General features: G+C 42.0%; 1 protein-coding gene and 1 long non-coding RNA gene across 10 annotated transcripts in view; both read right to left on the reverse strand.

Annotated features, from left to right (window-relative positions):
• ADGRA3 (adhesion G protein-coupled receptor A3) overlaps positions 1-20,481 on the reverse strand; it is a 121,359-nt gene that overhangs the window by 87,262 nt on the left and 13,616 nt on the right. For 4 of the 9 annotated variants that reach the window (XM_084971636.1, XM_084971642.1, XM_084971643.1 and 1 more), the window contains exon 2: positions 2,018-2,089. In XM_084971636.1, the coding sequence (XP_084827762.1) occupies positions 2,018-2,089 (72 nt within the window). Of the gene's footprint in view, positions 1-2,017; positions 2,090-2,214; positions 3,444-6,052; positions 6,216-20,481 lie in introns of those variants that run through there. The other 5 variants (XM_084971640.1, XM_084971638.1, XM_084971639.1 and 2 more) reach the window with 3 other exon arrangements.
• LOC146400344 (uncharacterized) lies at positions 8,024-13,629 on the reverse strand. The gene is made up of 2 exons (XR_014812239.1): positions 10,416-13,629; positions 8,024-9,188 (listed from the first exon to the last, which is right to left on the reverse strand). It is a non-coding gene; the product is annotated as an uncharacterized LOC146400344 (long non-coding RNA).

Consider the following 20,481-nt stretch of genomic DNA (forward strand, 5'->3'; position numbering starts at 1 on the left):
ATTTAAAAGCAAATGTAAAAAGGACAGTAATTCACACTACACAGACCCTGAGCTATGCTGTCCACACTTTTGATGTACGAGAATCACTACAGCGATCCTGGTGTCAAAAGCAACTTGTGTCTCTAAACACAACAGATACCCCGTGACTCCTAGGAGTGCCTGCCACCCTTCCTTTGGAAAGGGCAGCCCACTGCCTTGCAGCCATTCCAATCACCTACTCAGGCCTGATAACTTGCTCGCTACATGCTGAGGATATCTGTCAAAGGTGACTTTTCTCACAAGGAACAGACAACAGAACAGGAACGAGCTGCTTCACCAACTCCAACAGCCCAGAGGCAGGCGTGTGCCTCTGTTCACCCTGACGGGCCTACTCCCATTCCTTCAGTGTGTCAGCTCCAGCCCAAAGCAGGAGCGGGGTGGTTTCTGTACCAGAAGGACAACCACCTTTTCTGATGACAGTAAGGAAATTCTTCTCCCTAAAGCCCCAAGCAAATTTCAATGCAATTAAATCCAGTCAAAGGCCATTCCTGAACCAGTGACTACGGAATGTGTGTGGACTGTCCTATCAAGATAAGGCCTGCAAGGGGGTGCAGCCAGCATCCTCTGAAGCACATGGCCTAGGTGGAACACAAGAAGCAGCCCTGAATAAAGACAGGGGAAAAAAAAAACTGAGACGTAAGCATTACTGTGCCAAGATCATTTCATACGTGTGTGTACACACTGTATATACATATATGCATGTATACATGTGCACACATGAATGCAATGCTATATATGCATATTGCAAATGCATATAAATAACCTAACTTAAAGACATTTAATCAATGAAAAGAACAAAGACATATATAGAAGGATGAAGAATTCTAGACACTGTATATGTAAATGACACATCTGTGATCAAAGTAATAAAGTGCTGTGGGAATTAATTGGGGAAGAGGCTCAGAGAAACAGTCAAGGAGAGGCCACATAAAATAAAGAAAGGGGGAGTTCCCATCGTGGCACGGCAGAAACGAATCCGACTAGGAACCGTGAGGTTGCGGGTTCGATCCCTGGCCTCGCTCAATGGGTTGAGGATCCAGCGTTGCTGTGAGCTGCAGTGTAGGTCACAGATGCAGCTCAGAAACTGCATTGCTATGGCTCTGGTGTAGGCTGGCAGCTACAGCTCTGACTAGACCCCTAGCCTGGGAACCTCCTTATGCCACAGGTGCGGCCCTGAAAAGACAAAAGATTAAAAAAAAAAAGTAAAGAAAGGGAAGCAGAGCAAAGAGAAGTAAGAAAAGGAGGGAAGTCTGTCCTGCAAGAGAAACAAAGATGCTCACTTGTGCAGCTGGCTCCCTGATGGATCTGAAATGTTATCCTAAATGGATGAGTAACAGGGGAATTTGAAACAGGATCCTAGACTGGCATTTGGGATACAACCAAATTAAACATCCACTCTGTAAAAGTCACCCAGGCAAAAGATAAGTGCTACTGGTAACACATCTGGTCAGAAGCAAAACTAGACCTAATTGCGAAGCAAAACAAAATTCTTACATTCGAAGACAGATAAATAAAATTATCAAAGTTTATCCACAAGCCTTCCCCCCAGATGTGTTTTTTCCTATGCCATCTCACGAGACATACACATTTCATGACAGAATTTCAAAACAGCGTGGAGTCCTTAAAAGCCACTGGTCATCAAACTATGATGCACAGCATGTTTTGCAAATAAAGCCACATCTACACTGATTCACTTATATATTGTCTACAGCTGCTTTCTCAAGATAATGGCATAATTGGGTCATCGTGACAAACACCATATGGCCCACAAAGCCCAAATTATTTAGTATCTGGCCCTTCACATAAAGTTTGCGGACCTCTGCTTTAACTGCTTTTTTTTAAATTCGATCCTTGAGATATTTCATAATAAAATGTGGGAAGAACTCAACTTTTCCTTTGAAAAGTTGAGACTTTAGTAACAGACTGAAAATGCATTAAATAAAATACCAATAAGAAATGATAATAAAGGAATACTCACAATCTTTCAAGGAGACTTAAGCCAGAAAAAGAGCCGTTCTTCAGCTCGGATATTTTATTGTTACTCAGAATCCTAAAATGACCAAAAAAAAAAAAAAGCAAACAGTAAGTTGCCTGTAATAGATTCACCATTAATATCAAAGTAACTTAGCTTGCTATTTTTGAACCTATGAGGAATTGTAAGAAATCATTTGTTACCCAAAGAATTTTTGAGATGCCTGACAAAAAAGGGAGTTTCTCTTTGAGAAACAACCCCAAATAGCTAACGTGCACATCTTGTCACATCTTAAATTGCTCCTGTCACACTGAATGAAAAATTCTGAAATAAAAAGGAAGAGAGGTTCACACAAAATAGCTTTAAGTTCAGTATAAGAAGAACACCACATACGTTTTCACACTGAAATCAACTTATATAAGTTGAATACTTACTGAAAAACTGGAAACAATTGAAAGATGCTGAACAAGTGCTCTACAAAATACTGACTTTAAAAGAAACACAGTATCTTCTAGATACCATCTCAATAATGCTGAATATTATTTGTAACTTAACCATGTACAAGTCCGCCTATGAAAACATGCTTTTTGTACACACAGACAGACACAGGTCAGGTAGCTGTATCACAACTCTATCTCATGTATTCGGATGATGTTCTTTAAAAAAAAAAAAAAAAAAAAAAAAAAGAATTGCAAACAAAAAAAGTGATTTAAAAGAGGTCATAATCCAGCCACCCCAAGGCAGGACGTGCCTAAGAGGAGACAGGTGTCCATGACCTTGCTTCCTCTCTAGGCTTTGTAACTATGCTCCATCTGCAGTCTGGATGCCAATAAGGAATTTCCGTAGAGAAGGTGAAGGTGCTAAAGCTACCTTACATGGGGAGGGGGGCATGAAGACCAGGTAAATGAGAAAACCAAGGCAAAGAAGAGTTAAGAGAGTGGCCTGAGGCTACACTAGCAAATTGGCTGTGAACCCAGGCACACTCCACTCCAAGCCCCATATTCTTCAGTATACACCAAGTTGGTCAAGAGACACACACTTATTGGCATTTTAGGCAGAAAATTCTCCATCACGCTGGGTGCTGCACAACTTCAGGGGCACCCCTTCACACTGCATACAGGCTCAGTAGGCCGCCCCCCCGCCCCCACCAGCCAGGAAGTTAACAGAATACCTCCAAGTCAAAAGATTTCAAGCATTCATTTCCAATTTGTCTATGCTCATCTTTCCTTTAAAACATCCAGGAGTTCCCTTCATGGCTCAGCAGAAATGAATCTGACTGGCATCCGTGAGGACACGGGTTCCATCCCTGGCCTCACTCAGTGGGTTAAGGATCCAGCACTGCCGCAAGCTGTGGTGTAGATTGCAAATACGGCTCAGATCTGGCGTTGCTGTGGTTGTGGCGTAGGCCGAAGCTGCAGCTCCGATTTGACCCCTAGCCTGGGGACCTCCATATGCCGTGGGTGCAGCCCTAAAAAGACATACATACATACATAATACATACATAAAATATCCAGTATGTGAATGAAAACCATCAGAAATAGCTATTTGATTTCCTGTGACAGTAAGGGAATTTTTTTTTTTTAATCAGAGCCTTTTTGTGGGATGATCAGACTCTTCTAAAGTGAAACACACTTGTGCTTGAATTCCAGCTCTATCACTTCCAAGTTACACTGGCTTTGGACAAGTTACTCCAGCTCTGTAACATAGCTCCTCATTCAAAAAACAGAAAGTTTAGTATCTACCTCATGTAATACCAGAAGGAAAGCAGAAAAATGTCCAACATACTCCAATAAGTATTAAGATTCAGATTCTGTTTCCTTTGTTCTGAGACACACAACTTTCCTCATTTTAATGTTTCTAAAGTCAAGATGTATCTGGCAATCAAAGTATATTACTATGTATTATTTTGCAGTATTTTCTCTCTCCTCCAAGCTGTTACCAAAGCAAGGATGAGCCTTTGACCATTGGGACTAAGAAAACATGGCGCAAAAACATTCCTTAAATTAAAATACCCATTTTCTCTCATCAAAATTGCAAAACGTTTTTTAAAGTAAGGTAGCAGGCATGGACGAAAGCAAACTTCAATTTGGACATGGCCACCAAGGTCACTGGAACAAGAGTTCTCCAGCAGCCTCGCAGCCACATACCCAAGAGCCACGAGACTTGCTTTGCTAAATAGGCATCAATCCTAAGCTAACAAGTTACCAAATCTGACAAAAGAATGTATACAACAATGGCCTTATTTAGGCATGACATACAACAAGCAAAATTTGGCAACTACCAAAAAGGTCAGTTCTCATAAAAGGAAGAGTTACACAAATGATGGTATACCAAACAACATTTTACACAACCATTTAAAAATGATACTTTTCTTCCTGGCCAAGCCAAGGGCATGGGGAAGTTCCTGGGCCAGGGATCGAACCTGAGCCACAGCCATGACAATGCCAGATCCTTAATCACTGGGCCATCAGGGAACTCTAAAAAGTGATGGTTTTAAAGGAAACTTGACGGAAAAAAAGGGCTTGCAATCAGTTAAAAAAAAAAAAAAAAAAAAGATGTCATTAGATGAAAAGAATCTAATGCACAGACCAAAAAAAAAAAAAAACCATGAAAGAAATATATCATAATGATGACTATCTTAGTGATGAGGCTTCTACTTTTCTTTTATTCTTTATAATCTTGCAGTATCTTTTAAACTATCTAGAATAAAACTCTTTATTTTTAAAATATTCTTTCCAATGATAAACATAAGAATCTTGGTTACTAAGTCTAGCTTGAAATTGAGTTAATTTTGAGTACAATTATATCTTAAAAATAAACACTAAAGTAAGGAATACTTTATGCTTTGAGATTAAAGACTCACATCTATTGATTTACATACCAAAAAAAAAAAAAGGTTTATGTAATGACTGCAACTTAAAAGGCACTAAAAGTAATGCAAAGAACAATAGTGTTGGTAGCTAGAGCCCAAAGTTTTAACTGAGACAGCACCAATAATTAATGATCTGGTCTGTGATAATCACTCCACTTTTCTAGGTAGGCTTCTGTTTCATCATTTTTAAGATGGAAAAGATTAGGCCAGAATGGTCACCCAGCTCCTTCCAGCTTCTTTTAATTTCCTTTAATTATTCATGTTTTAATGAGCAAACCCGAGGAACCTGATGGTGACTGAGAATTTACAACCAATAAACCAAAAGTAAGGAAATAAAGGAAAACTACACAATCTACCAAGCTCACTGCCATTACTCTCCTGTTTCTGAATGAAGAATGAAGCCCAAATAGAGAGTAGCTTGGGAAAAACTGCCAGGGTGGTAACTGAATCACACTCACTGAGATTCAGTACCGCTTCAGCAAAAGGACTGTCATTTGCTCAGTCATAAAGACTTTAGCACAATAAATGATAGATTTTATTGAGGCGAGTAAAAGGGAAGACATTTCATCACACTTAAAAAGTTATAACTGTAACCTTAAAAATACAGTTTACAACCTCATGTTAATATATTCAGTCTACATATTACTTGATGTGTTTAAGGATTTTGTGCAAGAAAACAGGAGCAGTATGAATAAATCTACTTAGCAGACAGCTTTTATACTCAATTTTGAGATGGAGGGACTGTGGAACTAGCAAATGCATAATAGCATGTATCATTATAAACCTAAAACCCATTTATAATCAATATTTTTGCTGACATCTTCAAAATTTCAAACTTTCTAGGAGGTAACTAAATGAAAAATATAAAACTTGACCGGAGTTATAAAGCTTCTACATACCCATTTCTGTTCCCTACTAATGACATTACCACCCCATGATCTATAGACAATGCTTAGGAACACTTTTATGGGTTCACACCTCTTGAATTTAAACACAAAAAGACTTTGTTGTCCATTGCTACCATTTAACACAGTACCAACTTAGTTCGGTATATCAGTTATGCTGAAACATGAAAAAAAGAAGACTACATATAGATATGTTTTTTAAAAAAACAAAAGGTTTACAGAGCAGAAAGAAATAAAAATTAAGTATTATAATTTCTTAGTTACTTGCTATTCCAACTCCTTGAATGGAATGCTGTTAATTCGTCCACACCCTGAACAGCAGAAGGCACAGAATAATTTTCCTTTTGAGAGGAGTCAAAAATATATTTCAAGAGCATTAAATATTCAGAGCAAACAAGAGTATAGTTCATGATGTCAATATAATTTCCTGGAGTTAAAAAAAAAAAAAAAACAGAAGAACAATCAAATAGGGTCATCAGAGTTGGTTGAATGGTAGCGCTCAAAAAGACACGTCCCCCCAGAATCTGGGAATGTGACCTTAATTAGAGAAAGAGTGTTTGCAATGGAAGTCAAAAGTTTCAAGATCAGAGCCTCCTGGATTAGGCTGGGTCTTAAATGCACGGACATGTGTCCTGGAAAAGAAGGGAAGACGACTCAGAGGATCATGTGAAAACAAGGGCAATCTCAAAAAGAGAAAATGGAAGGCGGGAGATTTAAAAGCATAATAACCAAAGATTTTCCAGAACTAAGGAAAAGTGCAAATGGGACTGTTTTAAAATACAGTAACAAGGACCTACCGGCTACTGTATAGCACAGGGACATCTACTCGATACTGTGTAATAACCTATATGAGAAAAGAATCTGAAAAGGAAGGGATATATGTATATGCATAGCTGAATCACTTTGCTGTACACCTGAAACTAACACAACATTGTATCTCAACTATACTCCAATAAAATTTTAAAAATGATAAAATATAGTATCTTTCAGAAGTAGCCATTGCGGCTCAGTGGGTTAAGGACCTGACGTTTTCTCTGTGAGGATGCAGGTTCAAGCCCTGGCCTTGCTCAGTGGATTAAGGGTCCAGCATTGCTGCAAGCTGTAGTGTAGGTCACAGATGCATTTCGGATCTGTTGTTGCCGTGGCTGTCATAGACCTCAGCTGGAGCTCCAATTTGCCCCCTCGCCTGGGAACTTCCATATGCGGCAGGTACAGCCCTTAAGAGAAAATTTAAAAAGATAAACAAAAGGTGTTCCCTGGTGACTCAGTGGGTTAAGGATCCAGCATTGTCACTGCTGGGGCTCTGGTCATTGCTGTGGTAGGGGTTCGATCCTGGCCTAGGAACTTCTACATGCCATAGGTGTGGCCAAAATTTTTTACTTATTTACTTTTGCTTTTTTAGGGCTGCAGGTGCAACATATGAAGTTCCCAGGCTGGGGCTGAATTGGAGCTGCAGTCACCAGCCTTCGCCACAGCCAAAGCATCTCCAGATCCAAGCCGCATCTGTGACCTACACCACAGCTCACAGCAACACCGGATCCTTAACCCACTAAGCAAGGCCAGGGATCGAACCACATCCTCATGGATACTGGTCGGGTTCATTTCCCCTGAGCGAGAATGGGAACTGCCCAAAATATTTTTAAATAAAAAATAAACAACAACTATTTACAACTGCTACCAAAGACAAAAGACTAATTTTCAAAATATATAAAGAGCTCTTTAAAAAAAATCCCTAGTAGAAAATCAAGCAAAGGCTGTGAACAGATATAATCTCAATCACAAGAAAAATGTAAATTACTAAAATAAGATACCATAAATCACTTATCAGAATGGGGAAAATGTGATAACAATTTATATTCGGAAGGAAACAGCCATTCATATTTTGCTGTCAGTACAATCACCATAGAGGGCAAAAGTACAAAGGCATATATAATATTTGATCCATTAATTTCCCTCCTGGATGGAGTTCCCGTCGTGGCACAGTGGTTGGCAAATCTGACTAGGAACCATGAGGTTGCAGGTTCGATCTGTGGCCTTGCTGAGTGAGTTAAGGATCTGGCTTTGCCGTGAGTGTCGGTGTAGGTCACAGACGTGGCTCAGATCTGGCATTGCTGTGGCTCTGGTGTAGGCCGGCGGCTTACAGCTCTGATTAGACCCCTAGCCTGGGAACCTCCATATGCTGCAGGAATGGCCCTAGAAAAGGCAAAAAGACAAAAAAAAAAAAAATTTCCCTTCTGGAAATTTATCCTTAAAGACATATTTGCAGTTGTGGAAAATCTAGTACATGCTATATGTTACTCCATATTTATATAACAAAAATTATTCATTGCACTGTTAATTTGTCAAAGCTAATTATAGATATTTTGGTTGGTTCCAGCAGATGTCATGCAGAACAGGGGAGAAGGAGCTCTTTCGGTATTCACACAGAAAGATCAGAGACATAGTGAAGACAGAGAGCAGGGAATTTACATACCTCAAGTTTCCATCCCTTGAGATGTGATTTGCTCAAATAATGATACAAATTGATTCTGTACTAGATCTATCACGTAGAGTAACACCTATTATTGCTGCTGCTTTCCCAAGTACAAGAACAACAGAAAATAAGACTAGGCTACACTAAGTTCAGGGGGCACGTGGCCCAAACCTTTAGCGCCACCTGTGGTAAGCTAAAATCAGAAATGTTAACTCTTCAAAAGTGCATGTTTAGGAGTTTCCTGGTGGCCTAGCAGGTTAAGGATCTGGTCTGGTCACTGTTGTGCCTCAGGTTGCAGCAGTGGCACAAGTTCAATCCCTTGCCTAAGGACATCTACTTGCCATGGATGCAGCCAAAATAAATAAATAAATAAATAAATTGGATTTGTCACAAAATAAAGAGGAGACACTGAGTATATCTTGAAGAAAAAAAACAACAACAAAAAAAGTGACAGTTCAGTGTTTTGATTCATTTATCCCACTAATGAAAACTGGTTCATTACCACGTTCTCTTGGGGGCAGCCAAATCCAATCCACCACCTGTTTTCTTGATGGCCCCATGGGCTCCAAGAATGGTTTTCATGTTTTTTAATGGTTGAAAGAAAACCACAAGAAAAATATTTTATGATACATGAAAAAATCTATGAAATTCAGATTTCAATGTTCTTAAAGTTTTGCTGGAACACAACCATGCCCATTTGTTCACATGCTGTGTCTACAGTGGCTTTGATGCTATGAGAGCAGACCTGAGTAGTGCCAATGGAGACTGGCCAGGAACGTCTAAAATATTTGCTATCTGGCCCTTTACAGAAAAAGTGTGCCAACTCCTGTTTAAGGAGTCTGCCCCAGCCTATTCTGTTTTCAGGAAAATAAAAATCAAGCGCTAATTTCTAAATTAATTCTTAGCAAGTAAGAATAAGAGCATCTACTGGATTTAACCCCCCTCCCCCCGCTGATCTGAGTTATTGTTAATAATCACATTTAATTCTGCATGCCATCAACAATTACACACATTTTGTCCCAAGTGTCACCAGGTTGTTCATCAATGCGTCCTTCTGTTAAACTGGATGCATGCATTGGTTCACTCATTCATTCCCTGCAGGAAAGGTCTGGGTTGTATACTTCAAGTCCCCCGTGAGTCACAAAATGTTTTGCCTCCACTCTGTCACATTATCTTGTTTTAACGGCACTTCTCATTATTTAAAATGACTCTGGTTCAGATATTTGTCTATTTACCACATCTCCCAGGACAACGTAAAACCCATAAGTGCAGAAATCTTTTCCAACTTGACTATCACCACGTCCCCACAAAAAAGAACCTAAGAGTGATTCTACAGTGCAGCCATTCTTCTTTACGTGAACACAGACTCACTTACCCCTCACAAGAACACGGTGAACCCAGGGCTAGTATTTTCTCTAAAACAGTAACAACAAAAACTTGCATGTTAGGTAACTTGTCCAGGTGCATATTCAGACAAAGTAGCAGACTGAAGATTCAAAGAGCCTGATACATAAGGGACTCCTGTGGCTGTAGAGGTGTGCTGCTCAGATCTGCCTTCCAGAGAGACCCTGTGCAGGACAGCAGGCAGCTGACCACTTCTGGCTGCAGGTGTCTAGAGGACCAGCCTCAGTTTCCAAGCAGAAACCATGACTTCACAGGCAATGCTAGCCCAGGACTGAGCACAGCAGCAATAAGAGGGTTCTCCATTCCTGGCCAGTACAGACTCCCACATGAGCCACCTCTGAACCAGAGACCTTCACTTAGCTGCCAGGTAGTCTGAGCCCTGTCCCCACCCAATCGTCCTTCCTGACCCCTCTCCCTTCACACCCTGGCATGTGCTTCCCAGAGGATCCAACAGGTAAGATGTCCATGATATATGCTCAATAAATGATGAAATAAAAATATGGGTGGATTTAAGGTTCTAAGTTCAAAGACCCCTAAGTAATTAACAATAGAATGCCTATAATGTCCAGCAGTACAGATGAGATGTATAAATCTCAGTCCCACACTCATTCCTTCTTCCAAAGCTTCTGGAAATTTTTCTCTTTTGGGGGAGGGGGGTTGGGGAAAAGATCAAAAAACCTCCCAGAATACGTTTAGTTTTCTTCTTTTATTATTGCAATAACATTTGTCCTATGATACTTTTTTCCCCACATTTTAACCCTTCTAAAATCAGGACCGTCTTAAAATGGCTATCAAAAGAAATGTCCAGCTGCTAGGAAAAGGAATAAGTTATGAATTTACCAGTAGTTGTCACTGCTGGCAAAAACACAAACTGGTTGAATGTTACATCTGAATCCTTAATTACAGTTTAATGTTTAAACATTAAGGTCTCACTATGATACAGCACTGAAATAAAAAACTGTGTAATAGAAGACTGCATATTATAGGACAGCACAATTAAAGACAGCAGAAATGTTAAATCTCTCAGAATTTAATATTTAGGAGAGGCAGGTGGGATTCATCCTTGTGTCATAGAGAACTATCAGTCAGGCAGCTCACAGCTCTCATAAACTTCCAGCTAATTTATAAGAGAAGGAGTTAAACTTCCAGTGATAATGATTAAATCAGGAGAGGGGGAGGAAGCTTGTTAAATTAACCAAGTAAAAAGCACAAAACCCTAATATTCTTTATAGACACTCAAATCATATTTCCACACTCAAATCATATTTCCAAGACTAAAGATGAAGAAAAGCTCAAGATCACTTTTATAAAAAGCTCAGTGGTTTATGCATCATGCTGTCAAGTGTCTTAAAATACAATTTTCACATACAGAGAAAGAAAGGAACTGATAAAGGGGTGAAATGTCATTAATGCCAAAATCTGGCAAATCTGGCAAAAACATGAGCATTCTAGCCACTGTTCTTATTCTTTTAACTTTCACGTAAGTTTGAAATTACCTTCAAAAGCAATGTAAAAAGCTTTGTGTTAAAATGACACTACGCATAACAAGAACAGTCACCTGACTTGGAAGAACTCTAAATGAGAAGGCTGGGTGTTGACTGAAGTACTGATATTTCACAGTGTAGGAAAAAGAAATAGACACTTTTAGAGACACCAACTCCCTCACTGAAAAGCTGTTTGGAAACAGGCATCTGATTGTTGATGGCATTGTAGAATCAAATACTGGCTGCTTTTTCCTTCTCCATCTGCTCCTGAAGTTGGATACTATGTCTCCTAGACCCATCCTCCACATCTCTTAATTCTGATCCGTAATTCTGAAACCTTTGGCTTTGAATTTTGGGAGAAATCCTCGGCTCAATTTTCCAGCCCACTCATTTTCTGGGTCTGAAGTGGTTCCCGTTTTGCCCTTGAGCCCACGTACTGCCCCCAAGCGGCATGTTCTGACATTACAATCTCTCTGCCAACTTCTTAGACCCCCTCCTTCTCTGAAATAGCTCCTTTCCCGTGCCAGCTCTGGCTTTAGGGATTTGCCCTTATCTTGGAGCTGAGACTAGAATTACAAGTTTCCTGTACTAACTTTTCCTTAACTAGCCTGTTGATTTCCTCCCACGTGTTAGATGACTCAGGGCTGCTTGCTTATATTTACAAACGGGGGTCTGGACTGATGCAGATTCCTCAATGCAGAGGTTTTTTTTGAGCATATATGAAAATACCAGGGAAGGGGCAGGAAAAGGAGGTGGACAGAATGCCATTATTGGAGGCACAAAAGTCTCACATCCATGGAAAGTGGGCTCCCCTTTGCAAAAGTCTCCTTCTGGCTACAGTTACCCACCGGTATATCTGCCCTGGCCAATCTCCCAGCTTATTTAAAAGTAACTGGCTTTGTCGCGGAAGCAAACCCCACCAACAATGCAATGGAAGCAGAGCTGGAGCAGCTGTTTCAGGGCTATTAACTCCTGGCCAAGCACTCTCGTCACCCACTTCTGCTGCCATTCCCTGGGGTCGCAACTCTTGGGAATCTTCCAGGATCCTGTTCAGAAAATGCATTTGTCCAGTTATTCCCACATCTGTCTCTACTGGGTTGTAAGTTCCTTTGCCGAGTAGTTTCACCATCAATCTGATCCCATCTGTTTTATTTATTCCACAGTGTCACAGCATCCTCAAGGCCTCTGGAACACTGCAGCACCTTTCTCATTTTTCGGCCCCCTAAGTTATGAGGCCTGTTCATATTTTTACGTTTCTCCTGTCAGTTTCGACAGAATTTTGGAAGGAAAGGAGAAAAAGCAAACAAGTGTGGTTCCATGTATATCCACTGAGGGGGTCGTAAAAGAGTCATTTCCTAGGAGTGAGGGTCTCCTTCCTCTCCCACCCCCTCCCTGGATGCCGAATGACCCCAGTCTAGCCCATCCCGCCCCCTCACACAGGGAGGCTAGCCTTTCCTTTAGTGAAGCGGCCAAAACCCATAGAAAAATCGCAACCACCTTTCACTTAACAGAATGATGACGTTTAATCACAAGGGTACCTGTTAAACAATGCCTCACAGGTCAACCAAAGTTAAAGCTCCAGGTTCCCTGTAAAGCAACCAGGTGTCACTGAGCACACCCACTCCTAAGTGCCAGTCATTCCTGGTCCAACACCCAACCACCAAAGGCAAAACCAAGGGAGTCGGACGCAGGGTCTGCTGGCAGGAAGCTGTGGTTCTGTTGCCTGACCTGGCGACAATGAAAAAAAAAAAAATTCAACTGAGCAAAGTTTAAAGCTCTGTCTGGCTTTATTCAATGATTCATAGATTTGGGGAAGCGGGAGGAAGAGTTCAGTAGACAGCCTGCCTTCGAAAAGCTGTGAGCAATAGTACTTTCTTCATCTCTGCAAGGTGAACAATTTTTTAAAAATCAGACAGCAAGTCAAAGATATCAACAGCTGACTTACTATTATAGGGTCACAATATAATGTGTCACCAGACACGCACTGTTTAGACTGGCACTGATAATCACACCAAGCCAACAGGTGTCAACCTGGGCATATGGTCACCCTCAACTACTCACGTGGTTCATTATACTTCCGTATTCCCAGGCATTTTTATCAAAGACCTAACAGTTTTTCTTAAGGTCTAGTTTCTCTTATAATTATTTCAGATTCTTTATTCAGTAGTTTTATAAGAAAAAAGGAAATCATCTATTTTTCTGCCTTAGCATTAAGCAGTAAGTTCACATGTAATCAGACAGCATTTGGCTAAGAAAAACTACTGGTTTTTTTTTTTAATGATATACTAGCTCTTTTTTGAAAATGCCTACAAATGTAAAACTGTTTATTAAATGAAATTTCATCTTATCTTACGAACACATGAGCTCAATGAGAAAAGGGAGCCCATTTTTCAAGGTGTCTGTAACACAAAGAACACTGGACACTTAATATTTATGAATACAATTAAAGCAAGTTTATTTGGCATTTTAATCAAAAAGAGAGCTTTCTCCTGGGACCAGGATGAGGTTATTTTGGGAATTTTGAGTCTGATTTTTTTAAGCTGAAATTTATGATGAACCTACCACACTTTAATTGAGAGTCTATTTGAGTACCTACTATGTGCTAGGAGGGACCTTAAAGGACACAAAGATAGACCTCAAGGACTAAGATGACACCTGAATCTCCCATGTGGAGTGCTACAAGAGGGATGTACAATGATTCCAAAGGAACATAGAGTTTAAATGCTGCTGAAATGCAGAATGACTAGGGGAAATATTTCTGATCTTTGTTGCTTAAAAAAAAAAAAATGAATTTGGTGTTCCCTGTTGACTCAGTGGGTTAAGGATCCAGGGTTGTCACTGCTGTGGCTCTGGTTACTGCTCTGGAAGGTTCGATCTCTGGCCTGGGAACTTCCACATGCTATGGGCACAGCCAAAAAAAACAATTTTAAATGTTGGAATTCAAAGGGCAGACAGGAAGAGGGGAGTCCTTTTAAACAGAGCTAACGTCTCTGTATTAGCTGCATAACAAACTGCTACCAACTGAGTGCTTTAAGCCCACACCTATGTTTACTGGCACACAGTTGTGCTGGTGAGAAGCCCAGGTGCCGAGTGAGTAGGTCCACTGCTTAGGGTGGAGGTTGGCTGCAGAGAACTTGGACAGCACTAGTGGGGATGCGCCGAAGTCAATGAATGGGGTGGAGGGGAGGGAGGCAAGTACACACATCACTTGTGCAGTATTCTTGCCAGAGTCATACTTAAATCAGCATAGTTAAAAGTCGTACCTTGTAATTTTTTTTTTTCTTTTTAACAGCTGTTTCTGAGGCATATGGACATTCTCGGGCTAAGGGTCGAATCAGAGCTGCAGCTGCAGGCCTATGCCACAGCCACAGCCACAGCCACATCAAATCCTTAACCCACTGAGTGAGGCCAGGGCCATATCCTCACAGAGACAAGTCAGGTCCTCTACCTACACTGGGCCACAACAGGAACCCCAATACCTCATCATTGTAATTTGCACATCCCATTTTTTTTCTTTTTTTTTTTTTTTGTCTTTTGTCTTCTTTTAGGGCCGCATCCACAGCATTTGGAGGTTCCCAGGCTAGGGGTCTAAACAGAGCCTCGGCTACCAGCCTATGCCACAGCCACAATGATGCCAGATCCAATCCGCATCTGTAACCTACACCACAGCTCACGGCAACACCGGATCCTTAACCGGTGGAACTGAGCAAGGCCAGGGGTGGAACCCGTCCTCATGGATCCCAGTTGGGTTCATTAACCACTGCGCAATGACGGGAACTCCGCACATCCCATTTTAAGTTTGTGCTCCCTTCCCATGAAGGTCTGGAAGTGTCCTTTGACCATGACCACACATTGGTTATAAGTGTGAGCTCTCCAGTCAGACTGCCTCAACTCAAAGCCTAGTCCCACCACTTACTACCAGGGTTACCTCAGGGAAATTAATGAGCTTCTATGTCCCACTGGCTCATGGACAAAAGAGGGATCATAACAATACTGACCTCATTAGGGAACTATGAGAATCAACTAACACAGCTCAACACTTGTAACACCTGACATCAAGATCTGGCACACTAAGCAAACCTGACCTATTATTAGCCCATATTTCTAATGGATCATCTGTCTTTTCTGACTAATTTGTATGACATCAATCTATAGGAACCAACATTTTCCAATATGATCTCCCCCAAATCCTTAGGCAGCTGATCCAAATGCCAGGCGCTAGTCTCTTTGAGAAGATGCCTGGAGAACACGTTTGGAAACCATCACTGAGGAATGAGATCATTATTTCCGACACAGACAAGGCTCACCACTAAGTACAGACTGCTTGTACTGAAGACAATTCTACTGGTAAGAAATCTCCTGAGAGCCTTGGAAATTTAGGTGACTTTTAAAGTAGCTGTTGAAACTATCCAACAGAGAAGTACACAAAGCCATGTGATCCTAAGATTATAAAACCAAACAATTAATCCAGTCATTAACAGAGTCTGAGGCTCCAAGGACCACTGGCCAATAAGAGCACATGTGCCACCACCTCCCCATCCCTTGCCTGTTCCAGATCAAGAGTCGGTCCTGGCACTTTCCTGATAAGCTCAGGCAACACTCCTAAAGGCTGGCCCCCACTTCACAGGTGCTGTCAATCAGGAAATCTCTTCGCCATATGCAGAAACTCTATTGTAGGCGATTACGATCTCAATGTATCTTTTATAACTGGAGGAGGGATCGTGACCAGGAAATGGCCTGCCCACTCAGAGTGAGTTATGTACCAAAAGTCAACAGAGAAGTGCTGTGAACCAGAATCAGCCGGAACACTGGCGTCAAACGATTTGTAATAAACATGTGGTAATACAGGCAAAGCCGTAAAGGGTGGGGAGCAGGCAGGCAAGAAAATAATCACATGATAGAGATCTGTAGGCTAGCCATAAAGTCTGGAAATAAAGGGGGGAAAAAAAATGTGTGTGGGTGCATAACGTTAAAAAAAAAAAAAAAAAAAAAAAACACATCTTCGGGGAGTCCCTGTCGTAGCTCTGCGGAAACAAATTGACCATCCATGAGGACCCAGGTTCGATCCCTGGCCTTGCTCAATGGGTTAAGGATCCAGTGTTGCCACAAACAGTGGTATAGGTCACAGATGCGATTCAGATCCCACATTGCTGTGGCTGTGGTGTAGGCACCCTAGCTTGGGAATCTCCATATGCCACAGGGACAGCCCTATAAAGAAAAAAAAGGCATCTTCACCTAGCTTAAAAAAAAAAAAGTGTACGTTTCTGAACTTTAGGGACATCTTATGCATTCCTTTGATACTCAACAACTCAGACAAGCAGGCAGGCGGACTTACTGAGCTGGAGTTTAATCACCTATGTTCCTGTGACAGCGGACGGAACAGGGACGTGCAAAGAGACAACCAGAGGTCAGTGTGGGGGCTCATGGACAGTTTGGCTCTAATTCAGGAACCAGGGACAATTAAGAAAAAAAAAAAAAATCCAGTGAACAGGGTGAAAGCACAAGGCCCCAAAGTTGGAGTACCCCCAGGGAAGGAGGGCAAGTCTCTGCCTGTGAGTGAGGGGCAATTAGCCTAAGAGCAGCTCAGAAACCATGTGGGCCAGATGCAAAGGACCAACCAGCCCCAATGCCCGCCAGACAAACATCCCTGCACCTTCGTGACTATTAAAATCCAACGAATCCCTTCTCATACAACACCCTGAGCTTCACTAAATGTGCATATACGCTCTGGGAGTTTTTAAAAATACCTCAGTGATCATGACTTTCAGCAGGTAACGAGCCTTAAAGATAACCTAGTTCACAACCTCATTTCACTCTTTTTTTTTTTTTTTTTGTCTTTTTGCTATTTCTTGGGCCGCTCCCTCGGCATATGGAGGTTCCCAGGCTAGGGGTCGAATCGCAGCTGCAGCCACCGGCTTACGCCAGAGGCACAGCAACAAGGGATCCGAGCCGTGTCTGCAACCTACACCACAGCTCACGGCAACGCCGGATCGTTAACCCACTGAGCAAGGGCAGGGATCGAACCCGCAACCTCATGGTTCCTAGTCGGATTCGTTAACCACTGCGCCACGACGGGAACTCCTCATTTCACTCTTTAGGAAAGTGAGCCAGAAACATCATGAGGTGCCAAGGGTGGCTATTCTACTTGGTAACAAAGCCACCATGAGCCACCGTATCCCCACAGTCTCCTTGCTCTTTCCTCCACATTCTCCCTCCTGGTCATCTTCATCCAGATCAAAGACAGGAAGGCCAGTCCCCTGCTTACCCAGGCACAACTCTGACAGGTAGAGGTGAATGCTCCCTAAAGAGAGCATTATGGACTCTCTTCACTTCACTCGGAGACCCACCAAAAAAACACAACCACCTCCTATGAAGTCATTAGTCCTTCATCCTAATATGGCAGCTATGTTTGAGACAGGTCATCTGTTGCTCCAGGATAAAATTTTGAATCTCAAGAATGCAGGTAAGGGGACTATTTGATAATCAATAACACGTTGTAGTCCTAAGTATGACGCCCTGATCACTCCCACAACTACTTGATCAAGGTCCTTCAGCAGCTCAGTTACTTTGTTTTCCCATCAGTCAGCCAGCTCCAAAGAAGCAGTTAAAGTAAACAAGTCAGTCCTGTACCTTCTGTTCTACAGAGGCTCACCCCCACCCCTCCTGCCAAATGGAACATTTAGGTTGCCTGTGACTTTTACGGACATAACAATAGTGAGAACTACAGACCTAAAGGCCACAGTCCTAGGCCAGAAGCCTACAAAGCATGTAACTTGAGAGGATCAATTTACCTGTCTACACTCAGCTGGCAAATTTGAAAAATGGGGGCAATGCCAACATTATGGTATTAAGAATTGAGGGAGTTCCTCGTGTGGCTCAGTGGTTACGAACCCAACTAGTAACCATGTGATTCGGGTTCGATTCCTGGACTCGCTCAGCAGGTAAAGGATCGAGCGTTGCCATGAACTAAGGTATAGGTTGTAGACACAGCTCAGATCCCACGTTGCCATGGCTGGGGTATAGGCCAGAAGCTACAGCTCTGATTCGACCACTAGCCTAGGAACTTCCATATGCCATAGGTACAGCCCTAAAAAAGCAAAAAAAAAAAAAAACTGTTCAAGAACCAGCGTTGCCATGAGCTGTGGTGTACGCTGCAGATGCGGCTCGGATCTGGAGTTGCTTTGGCTCTGGCGTAGACCAGCAGCTGCATTTCTGATTCATCCCCTAGCCTGGGAACCTCCATATGCCATGAGTGCGGTCCTAAAAAGATAAAAAAAGAAAAAACTGATATGTATACATGGAGCATTTGGCACAATATCAGGTATGTGATAAATATCACAAATGTTGGTTGTCACTAGAACTTGTAAATCCATTAAGGACATTTGTATATAGTTGACCCTTGAAAGCCATGGGGGTTGGGTGTACCCGCCCTGCACTCAGTGGAAAATGTGAGTGTAACTTACAGTCAGCTCTTGGTTCACACAGTTCCTCCATATCTATGGAGTCAACCAACCTCAGATTGTGTAGCACAATAGCACTTACGGCTGAAAGAATTCCACACATAAGTTGAGCCACACGGTTCAAATCTATGTTTTTCAAAGATCAACTAAACAGTGTTCTGGAGTTTACGCTGTGGCGCTGTGGGTTAAGAATCCTACTGCGGCAGCTCTGGTCACTGCAGAGGCCAGGGTTCAATTCCCAGCCCAGCACAGTGGATTAAAGGATCCAGCATTGTGGCAGCCGCAGTGTAGGTAGCAGCTGAGGCTCAGATTCAATCCCTAGCCCAGGAACTTCCATATGGTGCAGGTACAGCCATAAAAAATAAATATTAAAAAAAAAAAACTAGGAGTTCCCGTCGTGGCGCAGTGGTTAACGAATCCAACTAGGAACCATGAGGTTGCGGGTTCGGTCCCTGCCCTTGCTCAGTGGGTTAACGATCCGGCGTTGCCGTGAGCTGTGGTGTAGGTTGCAGACGCGGCTCGGATCCCGAGTTGCTGTGGCTCTGGCGTAGGCCGGCGGCTACAGCTCCGATTCGACCCCTAGCCTGGGAATCTCCATATGCCGAGGGAGCGGCCCAAGAAATAGCAACAACAACAACAACAAAAGACAAAGAGATAAAAAAAAACAAAAAAAAACAAAAACTATATATTTCTAGAGGCCAAGCAGCTTTATAGACATCTTAGTTTGCACTACTCATGATAGTCTAAATCAGTTTTAGGGGAAAGCTGAAGCAGCATCAGGAAGTTTTTAACCACATACATTAGCGAATTCAATCATGGGTGCTTTAAGGTTACATCAGAAGTAGAATCAGTAGCTCCACCATATTAATTTCTACAGAAAGCTAAGAAGTATTTTCTGAAATCCCACTCTTTTGAAAGAGCAAGAAGACCAGGATCTTCACACTGACTTTTAATATCAACATCCCAACCGAAAAATAAACACTGTCCTTTTCATTTACAAGCTGCCACCATCTGCTCTCACTCTGGACGTCTGAAGACAACAACCTCTCATCTCTGCTGCAGGCAGTGGCAACAGGACACCCATAATTTTAAGTTTTATAAACACTAAGATGAAAAATGATGGAAACACTCGTAGAGCTTAAAAACGGAGAGTCTGACAAAGTTCTTACATCACAGCCCCACTCTGTGGTTGCTTTGCTAACTTCTAGCTAAGCTGATGGACAAGTTTTTCAACTTTATCCCCAAGGAAGGAATTCAAATACATTCCTTTTCCAGCAAGGGGCCCTGAAGAATTAAGTCACAGCAGACAGTTAATTAGGGTTCCATAAGCAGGCAATAATCTCAAGTAGACAACCTCTACTATGGTTCAGACTGGATGACTCCCACTCCCTAGGGTTTTTCCTTCAAAAGCACACCATCCACTAGGAGGTAAGGAAATGCAGATGGATTCATGCAACTTTGCAAGCAGCTTAATTGTGAGGGAAGAAGAATAGCTACTCCAACACAGTGCTGCTGCCTGGGTGGTTTGGGGCTGAGGACCTTTCATTTTGTTTTAAACAGAGGCCACGTACACCAAGGAGAAACATCACAAACTAGGGAAGAAGATTAAACTATAGAAAAGATAAATGATAGTTTCTCAAGAAAGGGGAGGGGCGAATTAATCTGGATAAGAGAGAGACACTTTTCATTATCAAATGCAGAGTGGGAGTTTAAGCCTTGACCTTGTAGGCTGGATATTCTGCTTTGAAGGCTCTCAAGCTTATTCATGATAGAGTCATCATCCTGTGTTAAAAATAATTCAAGAGTCTTCCCTTAGTCCTAGGTGAGGAAACAAACAAAAAGTGCAGAAAATAGGACTTCTTGATACAAAGA

This window comes from Sus scrofa, chromosome 8 (assembly GCF_054392235.1).
Source record: "Sus scrofa isolate SSC_HxYL_T2T_F1_AM1 chromosome 8, Sscrofa_HxYL_maternal_Yorkshire_Landrace_v2.0, whole genome shotgun sequence".
Lineage (NCBI taxonomy): Eukaryota > Metazoa > Chordata > Mammalia > Artiodactyla > Suidae > Sus > Sus scrofa.